Below are 17471 nucleotides of genomic sequence, written 5' to 3'. Positions count from 1 at the left end.
TCCGGTATACAAAAAAAGTGTTCCGGTAGTTACAGGCGTGTTCCGGTATGTTGAACAAGTTGTAAAAACTGTTCCGGTACATTACAAGTGTTCCGGTATAGTAGTTTTATTAATTTTATTTTTCTTTATTTTTTTTTTAAACAGATATGGCTCAAATCGGCAATACAAGTCAAATATTAGTAGATACTATAGATGTTTTTACAACTGATCAAAAATTTGCTACACCGGATGTTGTTCTCACATGGGCTCGAGATGTTGGAGATGCCAACAAAGTCAGTATTATCATTACTCGATCAGATAAAAAGAACGGAATAAGAGGTAGAAATGACAAGTTGGTTTTAGGTTGTGATAAAGGTGGAAAGTATGACTCTTCAGAAAGTTCTACGACAACTGCATCGAAAAAATGTAATTGTCCATTTAATATTAGAGCTGCACCTTCAACAGGTGGTTCAGGATGGAAAGTTCAGGTTATTCATGGAGTTCACAACCACGGGCTACCTGACCAATATCATGGTCATCCTCGCAAGGCACGTTTAACCACTGATGAAAACAAACGTGTTCAAGATTTGACAAAGCGTAAAGTAGCACCAAGACACATTGTTTTAGATTTGAAAGATCAAAATCCAGAGTCTGTTGTTGATGCCACACTTGTATATAGGAAAAGACACATGATGCAAATACAGGAAAGAGGCTCCAGAACAGAGCTGCAACACTTGCTGCAGTTGTTAGATGATGCAAAATATGTCAGCTGGAATAGAAGAAAAGATGATGGCTCCGATGTTTTGAGTGATATCTTTTGGGCGCATCCAGATTCAATCAAGTTGTTGAACTTGTTTCCCATTGTTTTGGTTATGGATCGCACATACAAAACTAATAAATATAGACAGCCACTGCTTGAAATTACTGGCATAACGTCAACTAACATGGCATTTGCTGTTGGATTTGCTTACATGGAATCTGAGAAGACGGATAATTATCATTGGGCGTTAGGTAAGTTGAAGGAATTGATTACTAAGCAAGATATATTTCCTAGAGTAATTTTGACTGATAGGGAGTTTGCTTTGATGAATGCAATTAAAGATATATTTCCACATACTACTAACATGCTTTGTACGTGGCACATAATCAAAAATGTGAATGCGAGATGCACCGTGCATATACCTAAGGATATGCGACAGAAGGTGAAAAATTTGTGGAGAGATGTTGTTGAAAGTCCGGATGAGGTGGAATATCAGCAGCGGTTGAATGCGTTTCAGCAAGCATGTGTTAATTCAAGCAAGTTTGTCGAATATGTCAATAACACCTAGTTGGCCCCTCACAAAGAACAATTTGTTGAAGCATGGACCAATCGAGTGATGCATTTAGGAAACACAACGACTAATAGGTATAATTTTTTTTTTAAATTGTAATTATATTTTTCTTTTTTTGGCGTTTAATTGACTATTGTTTGCAATTTGATTTTTAGAGTTGAGTCTGCACACTGGAAACTGAAGCAAATGTTGGAACACAGCAAAGGAGACTTATGCAAGTCTTTGAAAGGCATGAATGACAACATAAGACTAGAAGTTGACAAAATTAAGAAGTCTTTTCAAAAGAGTTTTTACTATGCAGAGAAGACACACATCAGTCAATTTTTTCAATATTTGAGAAATTTTGTCTCCAGGGCCGCTATGACACTAATTTCTGATGAGATGAAGAGAATTGACATTGTTGGAACAGATAAAAACTTGTGTGGTTGCAAACTTAGGTCAACATGTGAGTTACCTTGTGCTTGTGAATTGAGTGGATATACAACCAGCGGTGTACCAATACCATTAGATTCAGTTCACGGTCACTGGAAGAAATTAACTATGGAAGAACCATTGGAGGATGACATAGAGGATGGATATGAGTTGGACATGAGTAATGCAATGGAGGCAATATGGACTCGATTTCGGTCACTTGATATTGTTGGTAAAAGAGCGTTGAAGAGTAAAGTGTTTGAACTTGCTTATCCAGCCTCAAGTTCATTGTGTCCACCACCTGAAAAAATAAAAACCAGAGGAGGAGTGAAGAACAAAGATAAAGGCAAAGCACCAAAGGGTTATGATGTGTACCGTGATCCATCATACTTTGAACATGTTGAAAGAGAATATGGTGATTCACAAGGTGACTAATTTATTTTTTTTATAATATAGTTATTGTTTATATTTTTATTTCTTATTTTTTATATATTCAACTTATTTTTTTCTACATAAATCAAGGTACATCAAAGAGGTTGCGTACACAACTATCTCAGCCATCTCAGGAGCAACAATCTCAACCATCTCAAAAGCAACTATCACAGATGTCTAAAAAATTGACATCTCAGAAGTATCTGGGGCAATTTCCTGATCATATACATCCACATATTGTTGACATTATTGAAGTGTTAGGAGATGGAAATTGTGGTTTTAGAGCTGTTGCATATTTACTTGGTTACACAGAGGAAGGTTGGCCCATCGTCCGCTGAGAGTTACATGAAGAGCTGACAAATAATAACAGTTTGTATGAGAAATTATTCAGACAAGGTTTACAGGGCGTTAGAGATTCGCTGGTAGCAAATAGATGGTTCACTGTACCTGCAATGGGTTACTTGGTAGCAAATAGGTATAATGTTATTTTAGTCACGTTGGGTAAACCTAGTCAGACCTTCTTTCCCATGATGACTTCATATTCCTCTTCAGCAAGGTTTTTTTGTTTCGGTTTTGTCAGTGGAAATCATTGGGTGCCGGTAAACATGTCAAAGGGATTTCCGTTGCCTGAAGTTACAGCTGATTGGAAGAAATTTCGTTCACATGAGGCAACATCTTGGATGTCAAACTTAAACGGACGCCTACAATATTGGCAACTTCTAAATCCTCCGGTGAAACCTCCTAGTGGTGTTATGTCTGTTGATTAATTTTTAATTTTATGTCAAACATTTAAATATTACTTATTTTCAAGTAATCTAGGGACAAGCATGTGAATGTATGATGGATATATCACAATTTGAAAGGAATATTACTTATATTTTTTTTATCGCAGTTTGGCTGCACTCTGCTGCTGTTGTATGCTAGATGCTTGCTTCTGAGTGAATGCTAGATGCTACAACCATTAAAATGCAAGCGTGTAGGTTTTGTAACAGTAGACAAAGACAATAATTTGAAAACTGCCACAGTACTAGGAAGACATTGAAACCTTGTTGTTGTTTTTGTTCTGTGAAACCTTAAATCAGTTTTAATAATAATATTTGAATTTGCACCTAAAGTTGTCATATACATAATTATATGGAATTGGATGCTAGATGCTAGATTCTTACTGAATATCTATTGTTCAAATTACTCATTATTCAATAATCAAATAATAGACACAAGACCGATTTCAAACCTCTATTTAATTAAACAATTTCAAACAATCACATCAAATTTTTTAGCAGAAAACTCTAGCAAACATGCCAATTAGAGATGGTCTAATCATATAGCAATGAGATTACTAACAGATAATAGAGTATAAATTCATTCGACATCCAAATTAATAATACAACAACACGGAAAAAAAAAATAGTCATGGATGTTCACATGAGCCACATCCAGTGCAAAAAAAAGATCTTCAAATCCCTCTTCATCTCTGCCGACATCTAACCGCGACACAAACCTCTCCAACGCGGAACCAATCATACCTCTCCATCTTCGTTCGCGTTGGAGGTCATCTTCTGCTGGAGCTTGTGCATCTGCTTCTATCGGATCATCTTGTGCTGCCATATACTGTGGAACTGGCTGTGCTCCATGTGGTCCATCAACAGGGCGACATACTATAGGATGTGATACCGTATAGTACCACGACAAGTAATCAGCTGCAGCCTCAGCAGCATATGTCGCTGGACGTGTCGGCTGAACGATCCGATCAACAGCGATGTCATAACCGATCCGGTCACTATCAATAACATCAATGGCAGGAGCTGGAGGTGGTGGTGGTGGTATATACTGAACGTAGCCAAACCGCCTAATACATCTCTCAGGCAAGTAACGAACTACAGTGCAGCCACACAGATATCCACTATACATACTCACCAGGTCAAAAGGAAGTGCAGCTCTATGATTTTGAAACGGACGCCATATCACGTCATCCGGGGTCAATGCATCCAGTACTGGTCGATAAGCAGGAAGCTTCACATTCCCTTGCCTATACCTCCACCGCCTAGCTCGTGGTAAACTCGCACCAGGAATATCACAGTCAAGACCAGACTCAGCCCGCCTTCCAAGGGTAGGGAAATACTCGTGAATCCAACACTGTTACAACCAAAATTTTCATTATTTCAATAAGCTGAAAAATAATAATGCATCACTTTTTACAGACAGTTACATATAGCAGCAACACACATAACATACTCATGTTGTTTAGATTCTTATCATGTTAGTCTTTCGATAAATTGATAACAGTTTCAGTAAAATGATTAGAACCAGTAATTGTATAATTTGAAAAAAAATATATCATATAATTTGAAAATAAGTTTGTTGTTTTTTGAGAAAATGCATCAAATTTAAAGGATATTAAATACCTGTAAAAGTGACGCATACCCAGCGAGCCCCTTTGTGGTAAAGATAGAAGCATCATTCAAGGTATCATATAATTCAACCAACGCAATAGCACCCCAAGCAAATCTACCACATGTAGACAAAACCCTAAACATCGGTAGATATTTTGCATCCACGCGTGTAAAACTCTTGTCAGTGCAAATGGTACAGCCGACCAACAACAACAAATACGACCTAGCAGCACAATCATAATTCTTAATTTCACACTGCCTTATGTAGTTATCAAATAGCCATTGTTGAGAAAAATATCCACCTCGCTGCTTTCTTGTCTCTCTGGCCGCATACTGAAGATTGACACCCAACAAATCAGTTGCAAGTGCCACAACTTCTTCCTCTGTGAACGATGACGGTGTGTAAAAGTCACCCCTAATCGGAATATGCAACAAACAAGCAACATCATCCAGTGTAATTGTCATTTCACCGAATGACATGTGAAATGACGATGTCTCAGGGTGCCATCTCTCAACAAATGCGGATATAAGATTCGGATCGACCTTGTTCAAACTGGTCCGCTCAAGTGGACTCAACCCAGATGTAGTCATCCAACCTTCAACATATCGTGGATGTTGATCAGGAACCCATTCGGCCAGTTTGCCACCGAGAGATGCTATCTTTAATTCAATTCTTGGTCCATGACGTTCCTACGTTATATGACAAAGGATTGTAAATAAGTTTATCACAATTACAACTTTTTTGGTCATATTATGGGTGACAGAAACCAGAGAATAATGTAGTAATTAAGTGAACAAAACAAAACAAATGCAATAAGACAGCAAGTAAGTGAACAAAACAAATGCAATAGCTATTTATAAATAATACCAGGTTACGAGTGTTACCAAAACATTAAGTGAATTTTTTCATAATTTTTGACCTGAGATTCTTTCCCCAGACATTGATCATAAGATACATCCTACTGCTATACATTTCATTGAACTTTAACTAAAACTATAAATAAAAATTGATTACCTCGCTAAACCATACATGACGAGCAACGTGCTCATGATACCGTGTCAGAAGACTAGTATTAATCGGTCCTCCAGGCCACACCACAGGCTGCACCACATGTTGCACCACAGGTGGCACCTCCGACACAAGCTCGTCCTCCTGCTGCTCCTCCGCCTGGCGCCGTAGAAACTCTTCATGTCCGAGATCTTCGGAACGCCTAATTCTACCATCGCGTCCTCTGATACGCGCCACTGATAAAAAAAAAACAACATTCATTAATAAAAAAATGCAAATACAGTTTAAAAATGCATACCGGAACACTTGGGTTTGAGTATTCCGGTATGCAAATATTAACAAGCGAAACAGATGAGAAATTTTAATACCGGAACACTTTTTTTCAAGTGTTCCGGTATGAATTCATACCGGAACACTTGAAAAAAGGTGTTCCGGTATGAATATTCATACCGGAATACTTAAACGAAAGTGTTCCGGTATGAATATTCATACCGGAACACTTGAAAAAAGAGTTCCAGTTTGTTATTCGTATTTACTCTCTCAATTTCCTCTTTCACAACACCGGAACACTTTTTTGAGATGTGAGTGGAAAATGAATTTTTTTTTACAGTTTTACTTTATATAGGAGGGCATTTTCGTCGTTAAAAAATTTGTGTTGGGGTAGAAATTTTTTTTTTCAGCGGAACAACATTAACGTGTTCTTTCTCCTTCCTCTCCATATCTCATCCTCCCTTCACCACCACCATTTCACACAAAAATCACCATCTCACCACCGTCCCATCCTCACCATCTCACCACCGTCCCATCCTCACCGTTATCATCTCACCATTCCTTCTTCTTTCTTCCTCTCCGCAAACAACCGCCGACAACGATCCTCTCGCCTGAAACAAAAACTCAGATACTAATTTCACCATTCCTTCTTCTTTCTTCAATTTCTTTTCGAAATCCTTAATTTGCTTCAACCTGTTTTTAATCCCTATTTTTCTAATCTTTCTTTCTATGTGGTTTTGCAGATACTCTCACGAGGAGGTAAAATTTTCATTCCTCAAAACCTAGCGGAGGAATCGCAACACAGTCAGGTGAGAGAGATAGAAAATAATTTTCACTTTCTTGCTTTTATTCTCGCTTGATTTCTATTTTTTTTCTCAGTTATTGTTCTCTTTCTCTCTGTTTTGTTCATCCACAACAGGAAAAAATTGGAAGGAAGCTAGGTGAAAATTTCTTTTCTAGGTAGTTTCTCTTTGCAATTAAATTTTTCTTTGATTCTTTTTCGTTTTCAGTTTTAAAGACAAATTGCTATTTCAAGGCTTTTGTTCAATTCTTCATTGATGAAAAATTGTCATCTATGCACATGTATATTTTTAGATGAGTTGAGCAATATGTAGTATATATTATGTTGCTGCAAGTCTGTGTTTTTGTTTGTGACTTCTTTTCTGGTAAAAATTAATTTGAGTTTCTTTCTTTTAATCCTCAATTTTCTAATTCTTATTTCGGCAGAAGCTATACGTGGTTCTGACAAGGGAATAGCTTCAGACTTTTGCTTACCATGTCCGAGGCATCTTCATACCAATGGAAAAGTGTTATTCAGCTATGTAAGTGTTATTTCTTATTGTTGTACAATTTACTTAACATTCTCCAATACTTTCTTCTAACAAGTTAGCAATGACAGGGAAATAGCAAACAAAAAGATAATGACATGGTTAATTCTTCTAATAAGTTAGCAATGACAATGAAGTAGCAAACAAAAAGATAATGACATGGTTAATGAGGATAAACTAGGTCTATTAGCTTTCTTAGCATTCTTTTTTTGTTTTTTCTCTTCCAAACTCTAACTTCAATTTTTCTTTTGCTTTTGTATACCATTTGGCTACTTCGATCCTCTCAATGAACTTTACATGCCTCATGATCAGTATATTAGGTAAGCTTATTTACTATGTATTATTTTGATTTAAGGTTTTAATTAGAGTTTTTTAATGTGTTACATTGTATAGTTGTATATGTCATTAGAACTAAATGATTATTAGTCTATAAAAGAAAGGCTTTGTTGTGTAGTTTAGGACTTTTCAAAATAATCTCATTTTTTAAAATATGGTTTTTACTTGAATGCATTAATTACCACAAAGCCATCAAACTTTTGAAGAAAATAAAAGAGCGACTTTTGTCTTTGCCAATTTGATTGCTTGAATTGGAAGTAAAATTCAAATGTTTGAATTTCCCTTTTGGAGGGCTGAAGCTAATAAGGAGGACCCGTCACTTTCACTCATGTGCAAAACAACCAAAATCTGACCGTCAGACCAAAAAAAGGAGTCAAACAGTAACAAAATCTTAACCATAGGACAAATTATCATCTGTGTTGGACAAAAACAATTATGCATATAATGGATATGAAGTACACATTCAGCCACTTTCAAAAACCAATTCTCAATTTCAAATTTCAAACTCTCATCTCTCTCTCTATACTCCAAAGCTTGATGAGCTCCATTTTTCTTCCCTTTTTGAAATCCCTCATTTTTTTCAATCTCCTGTCTACAGGTCTCGATCTCTTTTCGCACTATTTTATAGTTTTTCTTAATTTGTTTTTTTTATTTCAATTTTTATTTCTAATTTTTGCATTTTTCTGTTACTTTTTTGTACTTCCAGGTTTTCCTCTTGGTTTTGTTGCTGCTGTTAAGAGAAATGGAGTTTAAAGGTATATTTTCATAGCTATTTACTATACTTCTGCAATTTCTTCAATGTTCATTTCCATATTTCATTTTTCTTTTCATTTACCTAGCTTTGATTGTATTTGAAAACTCTCATTTGATTGTGAAAGTAAGAGCACTCAAAGTGTTTGAGAAAACGTCTCTATGAAAAATTGATGGCTTTGTGGTCTTATTTTTTGTGCTTTTCTAAACCATCATTTGTATGCAATTAGTGAATACTGATTATTTGTTAGCTTTTACATCACCAGCTTTCAGGTATTTATAAAAATGGTGTCTTCTTCATCATTCTGGCTATAAACTTGCTAAAAACTTTAGAAAAAAATGGCCTTGACTATTGCTACTGAGTTCAATGTTGGTAGGTATGACTATGGCTATGATGTTTTTGGTATTTAACTTGCAATCTAATTCTATGAGTTCAACATGTTTTAGGCTGCCTTTTGATTTTAATACTCTGTTTTTTTGGAGAAACTTTTCATAGATTACTTATACTCTAATAGTTCCATGTTCTTAAGCAAAGCCAACAAAAATACTTTCTCTTTTGATATTTTCAATTAATTGATCTTCTTTTAATTGATCTCTATGTTCTTAAGCAAAACCAACAAACACTATTAGAGATGCAATGCAAGTATAATAGATTAGGAAAATGCTTCATTGAGTTCCTTCATGGACAAAGGCAAACAACCTATGTTGGCAGGATCTTCTGATGTCCTTTCACATGTTATAACAAAGTTTTTACCTTTTTCAATTTTGTCTTGTCTATTATTGAACATGTTTTCACAAAACTGGTTTCTAAAATCTCACATGAACACTTATCTTATTCATTTAAACTGTTCTCTAAATAACTTTAATCTCACTTTTTTCTGTTAAAGTCAGATGATCACTTTTTGCATTATCTATGACTATTCTCTAAATATCTTTAATCTCACAAATCTGTTCTCTCTTTTTTGTATAGGATATTGTTTGTCTCTCTTCCCCAATTCAAAAGCTGAAAGACAAAGTTGGTGAGCATTCTGCAGTTATTAAAGAGGTACATTTTCAGTATTTTTATGCAAAATAAATATTTACTTACTTGAAACCAAATTCTGCAGTTTAGTGTTACTACTCATATTGATTATTAAGAGTTTTACTTTTTAGTATTTGATGCCAAAGTTTGGTGAAGCTGTTTTGAGTGGTGATGAGAAATCACCAACTGAAAGTGTTACTAAGAGATCATTCCCCACGTACCAAGAAGATATGGATCTGCCATTAAAGTTGCTCAAGAGAAGTATTAAGATTGAAATATTTCACTCATGTATTTTGCCCAACTAATTCATTCAATATGCACATGATGGGGATGCATAAGCTATCAGTGCAACCTGGGAAGGTATAACAAACTTCAATAAGAAAATGTTTTTCAATAGAGAAGTATTTGGCAATTTGAAATTAACTGTACTAAATATCTGACAATTTTTATATGCTTGGTTCTTGATCACACTATAGTTTCAAATTTGGATTGCAACACAATGTGTGCTAAATGTGTTGAAATAGTGTCTTTTATCGAATTATAGTCAAATCGTATTTCTTACTTTCTTCTCAATTCTCATGTCAAATTATAATCTTCTAATTATGGCAACCAATTGTATTTGCAGACTATATGATGTATGAAGTTGAGCTAAACATAGGTTATTTGATAAAAGAAGAGGGAGGAGGATCTTGTAGCAATGCAATGGATGGGAAAATTTATTAATGCATTAGTTGTTTTCGATTGTTTTTGTTTTCCCTTAATTTTGTTAATGCATTGTGTGATTCTAAGTTGTACAAATAAATCTTAAGTGTTAAAACTTTATGGCACCCAAGCATTCATCTATAATTATACTTTGTTTACACTATTTAAATCTTAAGTGTTGAAACTTTATGGCACCCGAGCATTCCTTTATAGTTATACTTTGTTTACACTATTTTTAGGATAATTTCTTAATCCGTCTCTAAAAAACATGAGAGGCTTACAAAAATTGTGTAATATTAGGCAAATTTAACGGATTTTGAAATCTTAATTGTCATCAAGTTGTTTATATTCTCTTAATATAACGTGTTTACATGTAATATACTATCTATTTTGTTTTATCACAAATTTATATACCATTTGCAAATTGAAAATTATGTACAAAATTACTATAAAAGTTGATGTTTCTTGTGCGTTAGCACGAATACTGAAATCTTAATTGCCCAACGAGTTTTATATTAAAGTATATATTTGTTTACTATAACATTTTGACAATACCTATATTTGTTGTATGAAATTACAACAAGATGGTCAGCACGGGCACTAGAACTAGTATCATACAGACAAACGAAGATATATAATATGTGTTTTTTTTACGTTGGGTTAATTTCTTTGTTTCCATTTTTATATTCATTTATTTTGATTTCATATTATAATTCTCTATTTCGTTGCAGGCTTGCAGCATAGTTTATATATATTTTGGATTTTTAAAATTTAGAAATTATTGTGAAAAAAATGTTTGATATGCACAAAAGAGTTTGTTTTTTTTTTTTTTATGGAATGCACGGAAGAGCTATGGCTCAATTATGTGTGGTTTATAATTATAATTACTAGCGGCCAACATGCCCGTTTGTGTGATACACATTTCTATTATCCTCATTTATGTCGAAGATTATTCTAAATTTTCATACATCTATTTTTAAATTTTTTTATGAATGGTTGGCTTTTGGAAAATAACATATTAAATCACATAAAAATCTTGAATTAAATGTAAGAGATTATTCACAATTTTTCATATATATATATATGGGGGCTGCTAACTTAGACCCAGTTGGGTCTAAGTTAGCAAGGTGCACCTTTTCAGTTGGACAAAAATACCAATTTTTTTAATTTTTGAAAGAATAGAGCAACAGGGGCATTTCTGTAATTTACCCAACAGTACACGCGCCCCCACCTTCTTTTCCCACCCCCAGGACACGTGGCAGCGTGTGATTGCACAAAATCCAAGCGCGTGCATCACACGCGCCGACAGGCGCGCGTGAGTGAAGGCCACACGCGGAGAGAGAAACCTTTTAAAAAAGAAAGGCCACGTGTCAGCATATGATTGGCTGCGTTAATTTTTTTTCATTTAATACTTTAAACTCAATTATTTCATTGTAAATTAATTTTTTATTTTTTTATTTTTATACCAAAATTCATAATTTTTTTTTCTCTACAAATAGAGACTTGGTTCGTTTGATTTGGACACAGAAAAAAAAACCCAATTTTTCACTACCTTAATCTCATTTTTCACTACCTTACATCAACTCACTGAAACCATTCTACCAGGAAAATGGTTTCAGAGTACAAATCTCTGAAACCATTCTACAAGCTAAATGGTTTCAGAAGCAAATAACTAATAATCAACTTACTGAAATCATTCTACCAGCAAAATGGTTTCAGATTACAACTCTCTGAAACCATTGTACCAGATAAATGGTTTCAGAAGCAAACACAATTAATAAATTACTCACTGAAACCATTCTACCAGTAAAATGGTTTCAGAATACAACTATGTGCAACCATTCTACAAGCTAAATGGTTTCAGAAGCAAATAACTAATAATCAACTTACTGAAACCATTCTACCAGCAAAATGGTTTCAGATTACAACTCTCTGAAACCATTGTACCAGATAAATGGTTTCAGAAGCAAACACAATTAATAAATTACTCATTGAAACCATTCTACCAGTAAAATGGTTTCAGAATACAACTATGTGCAACCATTCTACCAGTAAAATGGTTTCAGAAGCAAACATTAGTTTTTAATTACCGTTTTATCTCATTTAATTAACTAAAAATAGTTTCAGGTCTCCAAAAATTTCATAAAATATACCAAAAGTTCCAGAATATTATCTACTATTTTCCTGTTATAATGGTTTCAGTGAGTTGGTTGAGTGGTGCGTGTTAAATTACAACACACAAGTAACGTATTTAGTAGACAAAAAATGAGATTAAGGTAGTGAAAAATTGCGTTTTTTTTTTCGGTGTCCAAATCAAACGAACCAAGTCTCTATTTGTAGACAAAAAAAAATTATGAATTTTGGTATAAAAATAAAAAAATAAAAAATTAATTTACAACGAAATAATTGAGTTCAAAGTATTAAATGAACAAAAATCACGTCCAGCCAACCATTTTGTGACACGTGTCCTACTTTTAAAAAGCAAATGTTTCTCTCTCCAGGTTGTAATCCAGTGTGTCGCAGGCGCTGGAATCTGATGGATCAGGATGATCTGGGCTGTCTGATTGATCAGACAGTCTTGATGAGATCAGATCTTGGCTGTCTGATGGAAATCAACGGTCTGTAACCATGGTCCTTCGGTACGCGCGCGACACTGGATCCGCGTCTATTAATGGTTTCAAAAGGTGGGGCGCGTGTATATGGTTGGTAAAATTACAGAAATGCCCCTGTTGCTCTATTCTTTCAAAAATTAAAAGAATGAGTATTTTGGTCCAATTGAAAAGGTGCACCTTGCTAACTTAGACCTAACTAGGGTCTAAGTTAGAAAACCCCTATATATATAGGGGGCTGCTAACTTAGACCTAGTTGGGTCTAAGTTAGCAAGGTGCACCTTTTCAATTGGACCAAAATACCCATTCTTTTTAATTAATTAACCAAATTACCATCAATGGACGAGGATCCAGTGTCGCGCGCGTACCGCAGTACCATGGTTACAGGCCGTTGATTTCCATCAGACAGCCAAGATCTGATCTCATCAAGACTGTCTGATCAATCAGACAGCCCAGATCATCCGAATCCATCAGATTCCAGCGCGTGCACCACACTGGATTACAGCCTGGAGAGAGAAGAATCTACTTTTTAAAAGCAGGACACGTGTCGCTGTCTGATTGGCTGGGCGTGATTTTTTTCCATTTAATACTTTGAACTCAATTATTTCGTTGTAAATTAATTTTTTATTTATTTTTTTTATACCAAAATTCATAATTTTTTTTTCTCTACAAATAGAGACTTGGTTCGTTTGATTTGGACACAGAAAAAAAAACCCAATTTTTCACTACCTTAATCTCATTTTTCACTACCTTACATCAACTCACTGAAACCATTCTACCAGCAAAATGGTTTCAGATTACAACTCTCTGAAACCATTGTACCAGATAAATGGTTTCAGAAGCAAACACAATTAATAAATTACTCACTGAAACCATTCTACCAGTAAAATGGTTTCAGAATACAACTATGTGCAACCATTCTACAAGCTAAATGGTTTCAGAAGCAAATAACTAATAATCAACTTACTGAAACCATTCTACCAGCAAAATGGTTTCAGATTACAACTCTCTGAAACCATTGTACCAGATAAATGGTTTCAGAAGCAAACATAGTTAATAAATTACTCATTGAAACCATTCTACCAGTAAAATGGTTTCAGAATACAACTATGTGCAACCATTCTACCAGTAAAATGGTTTCAGAAGCAAACATTAGTTTTTAATTACCGTTTTATCTCATTTAATTAACTAAAAATAGTTTCAGGTCTCCAAAAATTTCATAAAATATACCAAAAGTTCCAGAATATTATCTACTATTTTCCTGGTATAATGGTTTCAGTGAGTTGGTTGAGTGGTGCGTGTTAAATTACAACACACAAGTAACGTATTTAGTAGACAAAAAATGAGATTAAGGTAGTGAAAAATTGCGTTTTTTTTTTGGTGTCCAAATCAAACGAACCAAGTCTCTATTTGTAGACAAAAAAAAATTATGAATTTTGGTATAAAAATAAAAAAATAAAAAATTAATTTACAACGAAATAATTGAGTTCAAAGTATTAAATGAACAAAAATCACGCCCAGCCAACCATTGTGTGACACGTGTCCTACTTTTAAAAAGCAAATTTTTCTCTCTCCAGGTTGTAATCCAGTGTGGCGCAGGCGCTGGAATCTGATGGATCAGGATGATCTGGGCTGTCTGATTGATCAGACAGTCTTGCTGAGATCAGATCTTGGCTGTCTGATGGAAATCAACGGTCTGTAACCATGGTCCTTCGGTACGCGCGCGACACTGGATCTGCGTCTACTAATGGGTATTTTGGTTAATTAATTAAAAAGAATGGGTATTTTGGTCCAATTGAAAAGGTGCACCTTGCTAACTTAGACCTAACTAGGGTCTAAGTTAGAAAACCCCTATATATATATATATCAATTATACAAAATAAATCAATTGTCAAAATTCATAAATGCAGAACATCAATCCAATAATCTGTTGATTAGGATGAATAGTTGTAATACATGTATAAATTTTATTCCTCTTCTAACCAATTTCAAATGAACAAAAAAAAATGAAAAAACAAAATAGTGAAGATTATACTAAAAGCTAACAATGACAAAATAGTGAAGATCATATTAAAAAGTGTTCTTTCACATAAAATGTGTGAATATGATATCTATTCAATTAATTTGAAGAGTTTGCAACGCATTCCTAATTGCACTTTTAATTGATCAATATTGACTTCATCAATATTCATCAACCACACGAACCAAAATTTAGATGCATTGACTTCATCAATTGATCAATATTGCTCTTTGTCCATTCATCAATATTCATCAACCACACGAACCAAGTTAAATCTAAAAACAAAAACCAAACAAAAGTACATAAGTTAAAATCTCTAGACATGTTTTTTGTTTGTAAATAATGTCATTATGATTAATGTTAAGAATATGATGTGAGTATTCAAAAAAAAAAAAGATGTGAGTTTCTCAATTATTGTTTTTACATGTGTGTTGTGGATTGACAATAAATAAGTATGAAATTAATATTATGAATAGAAGAGACATTAAAATTAAGCAAAATTAAGGGCATAAAATTGAAAAATTAATTCTAGTTTTGATGAAGAGACATAAAATTGTATTTTTCTAATAAAGACATAAAACCTCGATTCCTCCCTTGACAAATAAATAATATAACCTGTGATCGTGGAATTGAAAACGCGCAAAAACAATTAAGAAAATGCAACCATTTTATTTTTAAAGTAAAATGAAATTAAAATAGAAAAAAATAAAATAAAATCAAGAACACAATTTGTAGAAGAAAAATATAATAGAGAGAGGATGAGAAAAATCAAGAGATAATTGGTAAGGTTTTAGTCAAAGCCAAACATTCCAGTACCGACTATCATTTTACTTACGGTTCTGCGCTTAGATGGCCATATTTCTCATTCACAATTTCTTCCTCTTTTTTCTATATACAAAAGAGATTCTTCCATGGTCTTATGACAAAGAAATTTTTTTGGTCCCAACCAACCAAAATTTGCCAACACATCAAAATAATTAAAAAATAATAACAACTAAGATGGTTTTGCAGACCACTGTTTCCATCTCTTTCAATGGCAACAAAACCCAGATAAGCACAAATGAAACCAAAATAAATTAGTTCCAACTTCCAACCAAACTTTGAATCAAAGAGGCAAATTTGATCTCCTTCTACGTCCAGGGAGTTCACCACCTACGATTAACGTGATCTGAATGAGTTTTGCGAGAGGAGAGTTGGCTACCAAACTAACGACCACCGTCGGCGACCAACAAGGTCGACGTCGTCGTGCACCGCATATTCTCACATCAAGAAAAAGAGTTTTCTCGCCGAGGTGGAAGGAATAAGGTTCGTCGTCGGAAAATATTTTCAACGATGGCGGTGGTTGGTGGTGGTTGTGGACGTGGTTACTGTTCTTTTTCTTTTGTTGAAGACAGTCTCACATATATATTTATTTATTTGCTTATGAGGTGTCAAATTTTTGTTGGTTGTGACCAAAAAGTGAATTTAGTCACGTGAGCATACAAGTATTTCTCTATACAAAAATGTGGTTGTCATGCTCCATTATTCCTCATTTCTTCCTCTTTTTTCTATCTATTTTAAGTTCTTAGATTTTCCTTTCTTTTGTTTTTGTGTTTTAATTTCAAAGAGTAGTTATATTTTGTTTTTGAAATGATATAACCGACTTCAACTTCCACCCTTTAAATATATTTTTTTTTTGAAATTTTTGCAATAAATGAATGGTAAAATTGGAAATAAAATAGGCTACACCAAAAGAGAAATTTTTCCTTTATTATTGGTATAGATAATGAAGTAAATAGCTTTAAAATCATGAGTATTTTCTAAAATTATAAGGATAAAAATGTAATTTAATTTTAAAATCCATCCCCTCCCCCTTATGAACCAAACATATTTGTATTAAAATCACCCACCTTCACTCCCCTCTCATCTTCTGAACCAAACATAAATGTTTTTAAAATCTCCCTTTTCCCCTCCCCTCCCTTCCCCTCCCCTCTATTAAAATATCTCCCCTCCTGTCCCTCTCTGTTGAACCAAACTGACCCTAAAAACTTCTATTTATGAAGAAAATGGTGATGGTGGTGGTTTGAATGCAAACATTGTTAGAACTTGTAATTTAAGAACAAGAGTTGCGAGAAAAGCTCTGCGGCAACCGACGGTACCTCCACCATCGCCGCCAGTTCTGCCATCGAGAGATAGATGTAGGAAGAAATTAATTTGATCACCTTCTTCGCATGTGATGGTGAACAAGAAAATTGTTTCATAATTTCTCTTTCTAAGGAGAGGTGCAACACATGGACTTTTCTAAATAATTTGATTCATCTGACGGGCCATATCTGCTTCTTTTATATGGAGAGGTGCAATTTTTTTTTACTACTACTGTATACTTACATTGGCAAACATTCATCCCATTAATTAAATGAAAGACACTTGACCCCACAAACACATGCAAACACTTTGACTCATACGGTGCATGAGTCTTAGGGTTGGGAACAGGCCAGGCCAGGCCTTGATAGGCCTGAGCCTGGCCTACGATTTTTCTTTAGGCCTGAGCCTGGCCTACGGCCTATCAAATGTCATTTTTTTTGGCCTGGCCTGAGCCTTTTAAAAGCCTGGCCTGACCTTGTAGCCTATTTAAAAGCCCGTGTTACATTAAAGCTTCTCTATATAGTCTTTTTAAATAGGCTAAACAGACCTTAAAAAGTTCACATTTAAATTTTTATAGTTTCTACAACATTAAGAAAAAGCTAATAATATGATTAGCACAATAATTAAAAACTACTAAAATAACAAATACGATTACGACAAAGTCGCCATAATACAAATTGTTTGCTAAGTGTAGTCAGCAACAAGCTAACAACCAAAATATAGGATGAGTTGCTACTTGCTCGAGAGAATGAGAGA

General features: G+C 34.3%; 2 protein-coding genes and 1 long non-coding RNA gene across 5 annotated transcripts; 2 read left to right on the top strand and 1 right to left on the bottom strand.

The window, feature by feature from the left end:
- The first annotated feature begins 146 nt into the window (after positions 1 to 146).
- On the top strand, positions 147 to 2920 carry LOC123905272. The gene is made up of 4 exons (XM_045954887.1): positions 147 to 1279; positions 1466 to 2148; positions 2244 to 2471; positions 2622 to 2920. The coding sequence occupies exons 1-4, from the start codon at positions 147 to 149 to the stop codon at positions 2918 to 2920; spliced, it is 2343 nt and encodes a 780-aa protein (XP_045810843.1).
- Positions 2921 to 3036: 116 nt separating this feature from the next.
- LOC123905271 (protein MAIN-LIKE 1-like) lies at positions 3037 to 6045 on the bottom strand. Its single transcript, XM_045954886.1, has 5 exons — positions 6006 to 6045; positions 5562 to 5791; positions 4559 to 5236; positions 3579 to 4289; positions 3037 to 3105 (listed from the first exon to the last, which is right to left on the bottom strand). The coding sequence occupies exons 1-5, from the start codon at positions 6043 to 6045 to the stop codon at positions 3037 to 3039; spliced, it is 1728 nt and encodes a 575-aa protein (XP_045810842.1).
- Positions 6046 to 6227: 182 nt separating this feature from the next.
- LOC123908722 lies at positions 6228 to 10156 on the top strand. Of its 3 annotated transcripts, XR_006809670.1 has the most exons (9): positions 6228 to 6634; positions 6745 to 6785; positions 7053 to 7147; positions 7466 to 7473; positions 8196 to 8244; positions 8506 to 8616; positions 9210 to 9284; positions 9392 to 9620; positions 9886 to 10156. It is a non-coding gene; the product is annotated as an uncharacterized LOC123908722 (long non-coding RNA). The 3 variants fall into 3 exon arrangements; XR_006809671.1 differs by lacking the exon at positions 8506 to 8616 and having other exon boundaries at positions 6229 to 6634; positions 6705 to 6785; XR_006809669.1 differs by lacking the exon at positions 8506 to 8616 and having other exon boundaries at positions 6232 to 6634.
- Positions 10157 to 17471: the final 7315 nt, after the last annotated feature.

Source organism: Trifolium pratense, linkage group LG2 (assembly GCF_020283565.1).
Source record: "Trifolium pratense cultivar HEN17-A07 linkage group LG2, ARS_RC_1.1, whole genome shotgun sequence".
In the NCBI taxonomy this organism is placed as follows: domain Eukaryota; kingdom Viridiplantae; phylum Streptophyta; class Magnoliopsida; order Fabales; family Fabaceae; genus Trifolium; species Trifolium pratense.
Note: the sequence above shows the minus strand (reverse complement) of the source record. Positions and strands in the feature narration are given on the sequence as shown.

Bases quoted from the DNA above. Each gene is read 5' to 3' on its own strand.
- LOC123905272 (XM_045954887.1), top strand. From the start codon at position 147: ATGGCTCAAATCGGCAATACAAGTCAAATATTAGTAGATACTATAGAT. The intron at 1,280-1,465 runs GTTTGTCGAATA...TTTGATTTTTAG, and splicing joins GCATGTGTTAATTCAAGCAA to AGTTGAGTCTGCACACTGGA. The intron at 2,149-2,243 runs GTGACTAATTTA...ACATAAATCAAG, and splicing joins AGAATATGGTGATTCACAAG to GTACATCAAAGAGGTTGCGT.
- LOC123905271 (XM_045954886.1), bottom strand. From the start codon at position 6,045: ATGAATATTCATACCGGAACACTTTCGTTTAAGTATTCCG. The intron at 4,290-4,558 runs GTATTTAATATC...TGGTTGTAACAG, and splicing joins GGTATGCGTCACTTTTACAG to TGTTGGATTCACGAGTATTT. The intron at 3,106-3,578 runs GTGAACATCCAT...TAATGGTTGTAG, and splicing joins TTGCACTGGATGTGGCTCAT to CATCTAGCATTCACTCAGAA.